We start from the raw sequence: 6,625 nt of genomic DNA, 5'->3' as shown, positions 1-6,625 counted from the left end.
GTCTCTTATGCTAAATTCCATAATAAAAAGTACAAAAACTAAAGGGAAAAGAGAAGAACCAAATCCCATCCAAACATGATTTTCCTTTCCAACTCAATCGCTTCAATCTCTTAACACTGAAATGTTTTTTCAAGATAACGATTATTACATAGTAAAAGAAAGAAAAAATATATTTTCTAGTATAAGTGTCACCAAACGAAAATTCAAACATAAATTTTTTACCTTTATATCATGCGGCCTAATAGGTCAACCTTCCCTCATCTCTGGATCGCCTAGACACATAATTAAAGCTACTTGTGCACTTATAGTTAAGCTACTAGTCGGCACTAAAGCAAAGATGTCCACTTTTTATACCAAAAATCCTAATTTAGTAAAGATATTAAAAGAGAGAGAGTACAAGGATAAAATTATTCTAAATGGGGTCAGAAAATGTATTTCCCACTCCATTATAAATTGCACATGCACCAAGTCTAAAACTTAAAACCTCCATCCACAGCTCTTCAATGGCGTTTGATCTCAACTTTCTTCCAATTTTTCTCATCTCATTACCCTTCATTTTCATCCTTTTTTCCCTCTTTCTCAAATGGAATCCACATGGGCTTCCATGGAATTGGCCCATTTTAGGAATGATTCCCACCGTCATCCACCACATCCACCGAGTCCACGACCGTATAACCGAAGTCTTGCAAATAACTTCTTGCACTTTCTACTTCAAAGGCATTTGGTTCACAAACACTGGCTTCTTAATGACCGTAGATCCTTCAAACATTCACCACATTATGAGCACAAATTTCCAAAATTACCCAAAAGGGCCTGAATTCAAGTACATTTTCGACGTTTTAGGAGATGGAATTTTCAATTCCGACTCCGATTCATGGAAAAACCAACGCAAAATTGCTCAATCTTTGATTGTTCATGAGAAATTTCTTGAGTTTATGGCTAGAGCTGCCATGGAAAAAGTGGAGAAAGGGTTGGTGCCAATTCTTGATTACTTCTGTGAAAATAAAAGTTTGGTTGTTGATTTGAAAGATTTGTTTTTGAGATTGGCTTTTGATTCTACCTGTATGATGGTAACTGGGTTTGATCTAAATAGTTTGTGTCTTGAATTTCCTGAAATTCCTTTCTCTAAAGCTATGGATGATGTTCAAGAAGTGCTTTTTCTTCGACATTTGTATCCTAAATTGTATTGGGAGTTGCTTAAGAAGCTTGGGATTGGAGAAACTAGGAGGATGAAGAAGGCTTGTGATACTATTGATGAAGTTATTGCTAATTTGATGGCTGTGAAAAGAGAACGACTACAACGAGATCGAGAGTTGAAAGAACTACAACTACAAGATCGTGGTGCTGATTTGATCACATGGTATTAATTAAATAATTATAGGGTTTTAGGGTTTAGAAAAAATAATATAAAAAATGAATTTTGGAAAACATTTTAAAAATAAGTTAAAATATAAATATTAGTTTTTTTTCTCGCAGTTTAAACTTTTAATTTTGCGTTTATTAGGTTTATGATTTATTTTATTAAATTAATGAATATCATTTTTAAACAAAACTTGAAAATGTATACTTTAGAACGCGTTTAGATATTAAATATGCATTTAAAAAAAATGGTTAAAGTTGCCAACAAAAACGTAGTTCAATTAGCACAGTGTTCATACTATTAACCTCATGGTTTGAGGTTCAATCCCCCACCCCACACTTTAATTATAATACCTTTCAAAAAAAAAAAACTCTTTTAAAGTTCTTACTAAATATAGGCTTAAAAGTTTATGAAGATATTTAATACTTTGTAAAGTTATGTAATAGAGTAATTCAAAAAATATGTAGAGGTAAAAAAAAGGCCTCAAACATTTTTAGTTGAGGTTACAATGTATTTTAAATTATGTTCATAGTTGGTATATATAATTGGCCAACCAAGTACTAGAACTATAAGTTAACATTACTTTTTATCAATAATTTTAAAATGATACTTTTTAAAATTAGAATTGAGTTCAAAAGCTTAAATTAATAATGTACTGACTTTCATATATATAATTCTAATCAACATGAATAAACTCAATTGGCATAAAAAAATTTCTCCAACACTAATATCATATGTGGAACATAAAGATTTTAAGCGATCATATTACCATATACAATATATTTATCTTTTACAAATATACACATGTTATTAACTCAAGCATAGTTAACATTCTATTTTGATATCTATATCATGTTACATTACCAACAGGATTCAAAAGCCTTTTGTCGATATATATTATGATATATCTAATCCTTCTGTTAAACATATTCTTTGATATAGGTATATGGTGAATAAATATGATGAGATCGATTGCAACGATAAATTCTTCAGAGACACCGTCTTAAACTTCATGATCGCTGGTCGCGACGCTTTGAGCGTAACTCTCTCGTGGCTCTTCTTCATCCTCTCGAAAAATCCTATCATAATAGAAAAGATTCGCGAAGAGCTGAAAACCATAACAATAGTCCCACAAAACGAATTAGAATCTCAAAACCAACCCCAACAAAAACCAAGAGTATTCACCATAGAAGAGCTCAACAACTTGGTTTACTTGCATGGGGCCTTATGCGAAACACTTCGTCTTTATCCTCCGATTGCGTTTGAGCACAAATCTCCGGCGGAAGCCGACACGCTTCCAAGTGGCCACCACGTGAAACCAGGTACGAGGATCCTCGTCTCATTATATGCATTGGGAAGAATGAGGTGTGTCTGGGGACAAGATTGCGAAGAATTTAAACCAGAGAGATGGATTTCTGATAAAGGAACGATCAAAAGAGAGCCATCTTATAAGTTCTTTAGTTTCAATGCGGGGCCAAGGACTTGCTTGGGGAAAGGAGTGGCATTTTCCCAATTGAAGATTGTTTCAGCTGCCATTATCTATAACTATGACATTGAAGCTGTTGCTGAAGACATCAACGCTGTTGCTGCAGCTGCTTCTGTGATACTTCACATGAAAAGTGGATTTAAGGTTAAGGTTTCTAAGAGATAAATAATGGACGGTTTCAATATATATATATATATATATATATATATGTGCATATGTTTAATTGCTATTTTTAAATAATGCGTGCATGAGTTTATGTGGAAAATTAGGTATCATATTTGTGTGTATCTTATAATATATATACGCAAATTAAAGTTAAAGATGAAATATATGTTTTTGAGTTAATTAATGGAAGGTAATAATTTTATGAACTACGCGTATGGTTTGAATTTAGAGGGAGGAAAAGAGGATTTTTGGCTTCAAATGTGAGGGATGTTTTCATAAATTTTTTAAAAGGGTAATGTGTAAGGGTATTATTTTTAGATTGTTTAATTTAAAGCGAGGATGTGATCATGCAGGAGTAGGATGGTATCTATGAATGTGTTTTAGAGTCATGTTATGAAAATGTTTATACAATACTTTACATTACAAACATGATGATATAACATATTATTTTTTAAAGGACCCAAACAATATATCAACAATCCACTCGGATCTTTTCTAAGACAATCAACCAAACAATTGTACTCCGAAACACCACAAATTAATCACCAAGCAATCAAACACTAATGGACAGCAATAGACAATAAAATTTTGGAAGACTAAAAGCAAAAAACACACACCAATTATAAGTGAAAAACTCCTTCAATGTGAAGAGTAAAAACCACGAGACTTGTGAAGAGTCCACCCTTGTCAACTTCTCTTATTATGATAAAATTGAGGGAAAAAGAACTCAAATCAGTCATACAATAATTCATTCCCCACCAAAACTTTCATACATAAGAGATCAACACTTGAGACATAAAAAGAATGAAAAATCACTCAGTTTTATAAAAAGAATGAAAAATCAACCAGAGCTTCAAAGAATGATCCAACCGTTCAAAACGAGATCCTATGTATCTCAAATAAACTTGCCAAATTTTAGCATGATCCAACGGTTCAAATTCTAGTAATCAACAAATTTGTGGAAACTATCGCTGAAAAATCGAATTGTAGAGCTTTCTATCTTTCTTGTCGATTGTTTGTCTCTTTTTTTCACTCTCTTCCTCCTTAGGTCATACCCATAGCACATAAAAAAATTAAAAAAAAAAAAACCTATGACTTTCAAGATGAGTCAACCCAAAAATAGGCCAAACATACTACCCAACATTTTGGGCTCACAAAACACAAGTTTAAAAATAAAGTTGCTTTGCAACAAGTGGGCTAGACCCTACAACAATATCCCCCTCCTGCCAACACAGGGAAGACACAATCACATCCATGGTCACTTGAACCTTATCCCGGCAAGCTTATTACAAAGCTCAATCTTGCTTCCGGAAACTACCTTAGTCAACATATTTGCACTGTTCTTGTCGGTGTGGACTTTCTTCAATTTCAATCTATTTTCTTCAATTACATCTCGTGGCCAATAATATCTAATGTCAATGTATTTGGTACGAGCATAGAATTCTTGTTCAAATCCATAGCACTCTGACAATCACAGAATATTATATACTCACCTTGTTTTAAGCCCAACTTTTGAATGAATCTTTTAAGTCATAACATCTCATTACTTGCTTCCATTGCCAATATACTATGCCCTAGTTATGGACAATGCTACGCATTTTTGTAGCTTGGATTGCCATGAGATGGGTCCCCTTGAAACTGTAAACACATTACTTGAGGTAGACTTTCTGTTATCAAGATCACATGCCATGTCTGCATTAGTATAGCATTCAAGTATAGGTTTGCCATCTTCATAACAAAGATTCAATTTGGAGGTGCCTCGCAAGTATTTGAAGATCCACTTCACTACTTCCCTGTGAGTCTTATCTAGATTGGATAGAAAATGACTCACTAGATTGACTGCATGTGTAATTTTAGGTCTAGTACACACCATAGTGAAGAACCAACAACAGAAAAGTAAGGAATGGATGGCATAACTTCTTTCTCTTTCTCTGTTGTAGGACAAACTCTCTTACTTAGCTTGAAGTGAGTTGCTAGTGATGTACTAATAGGTTTAGCATGCTTCATCTTAAACCTTTCCAGCATCGGTTCAATATAATTCTCTTGGGATGACCATAGTCTCCCAGCTTTCCTATCACGAGCAATATCCACACCTAAGATTTGCTTTGCAGGACCCAAATCATTCATGTCAAAAGACTTGGACAAATCTTTCTTTAAATTTTGAATCATATATGCATCTTATCTAACTATCAACATATCATTTACATACAAAAGAATAATGATGAAGTTACCTGTAAGGAACTTTCTAAAATACACAATGATGAAGTTACCATTTCTTATCATAAACGAATCAAACTTCATGTACCACTACCTTGGTGCTTGTCTAAGCCCATAAAGACTCTTCTTCAACTTGCAAACAAGTTTATCTTTTCCCTTTTACTTCAAATCCTTCAGGTTGCTTCATGTAGACCTCTTCATGCAAGTCACCATGTAAAAAAGAAGTTTTTACATCAAGTTGGTCCATCTCAAGATCAAGACTTGCTGCTAAAACGAACACTATTTTGATAGATATCATTTTAATCATTGGAGAGAATATCTCATCAAAGTCAATGTCCTTTTCCTGGTTGCATCCTTTAACCACTCATTTGGCTTTGTACCTCACTATCTTCTCACCATCCTTCTTGTACTTGAAAACTCATCTATTTTTCAATATTTTCTTGCCCTTTAGAGGCTTCACTAGCTCATAAGCTTCATTATTTTCTAGAGAATTCATCTTCTCCCTCATTGCATCGAATCACTGGTCTTTTTCATCATGAGACAAAACTTCTTGGTAGTTCTCTGGCTCTCTGTCTTCACTAACTAGAATGAACTCTGAGCTTTGATACTTTACTAAAGGTTTACACTCTTCGATGGATTTTCAAGCTTGAGTATCCTCCACTTGTGGAATAAGTTGCTCCCTTTGCTCATGAACTTCTTCATGACTCACTTCTTCATCTGAATCTTCCTCTTGAATTTCTTCATTAGATGAAGATTCATGAAAATCATCATCATGAACATGATCTGATACATTACCATCAGGTTGTATCTCACCAACTTCCTCATGTACATCTTAACATCCTCATTTGTCAGCTGAACAACAGAAAGAGTAAAAGTAGAATCATTAGAAGTATCAAAAAACAACTCTGATATAGAAGTGTACCTTGTACTTAGAAGTAGGGGTGTTCACAATTCGGTTCCATTTGGTTTAGGGCTCAAACCGAACCGAACCACAAATTTAAAAAGTGTATTTTTTTAAAACCGAACCGAACCGCATGTTCGGTTTCGGTTTTGCATTTTTTAACTTTTTATGCTTTTTCATATTTTTTAAAATTATAAGCGGTTCGTTTCGGTTTGGTTTCACGATTTTTTTTTTCATTTTTAATTTTTTATGCTTTTTCATATTTTTTAAAATTATAAGCGGTTCGTTTCGGTTTGGTTTCACGATTTTTTTTTTCATTTTTAATTTTTTATGCTTTTTCATATTTTCAAAATTATATATTTCTTTTTTGATATATTTATTAAAAAAGTGATTCGTTTCAATTTTAAATCGGTTTCCAAATTTGAAACTGAACCAAATTGCAATAATACGATTTGAAAATATATCAACCCGAATCAAATCACATTAATTTGATTTC

At 33.3% G+C, this 6,625-nt stretch overlaps 1 protein-coding gene across 1 annotated transcript; it reads left to right on the top strand.

The window, feature by feature from the left end:
* Positions 1 to 461: 461 nt before the first annotated feature.
* LOC120073979 (alkane hydroxylase MAH1-like) lies at positions 462 to 3,217 on the top strand. Its single transcript, XM_039026919.1, has 2 exons — positions 462 to 1,360; positions 2,303 to 3,217. The coding sequence occupies exons 1-2, from the start codon at positions 504 to 506 to the stop codon at positions 3,009 to 3,011; spliced, it is 1,566 nt and encodes a 521-aa protein (XP_038882847.1). The 5' UTR covers positions 462 to 503; the 3' UTR covers positions 3,012 to 3,217.
* The last annotated feature ends 3,408 nt before the right edge of the window (positions 3,218 to 6,625 follow it).

The sequence above is a fragment of the Benincasa hispida genome, chromosome 3 (genome assembly GCF_009727055.1).
Source record: "Benincasa hispida cultivar B227 chromosome 3, ASM972705v1, whole genome shotgun sequence".
Lineage (NCBI taxonomy): Eukaryota > Viridiplantae > Streptophyta > Magnoliopsida > Cucurbitales > Cucurbitaceae > Benincasa > Benincasa hispida.
Note: the sequence above shows the minus strand (reverse complement) of the source record. Positions and strands in the feature narration are given on the sequence as shown.

Coding starts and splice junctions, on each gene's coding strand:
- LOC120073979 (XM_039026919.1), top strand. CDS start 504: ATGGCGTTTGATCTCAACTTTCTTCCAATTTTTCTCATCTCATTACCC. Junction 1,361..2,302: donor GGTGCTGATTTGATCACATG/GTATTAATTAAA, acceptor TCTTTGATATAG/GTATATGGTGAATAAATATG.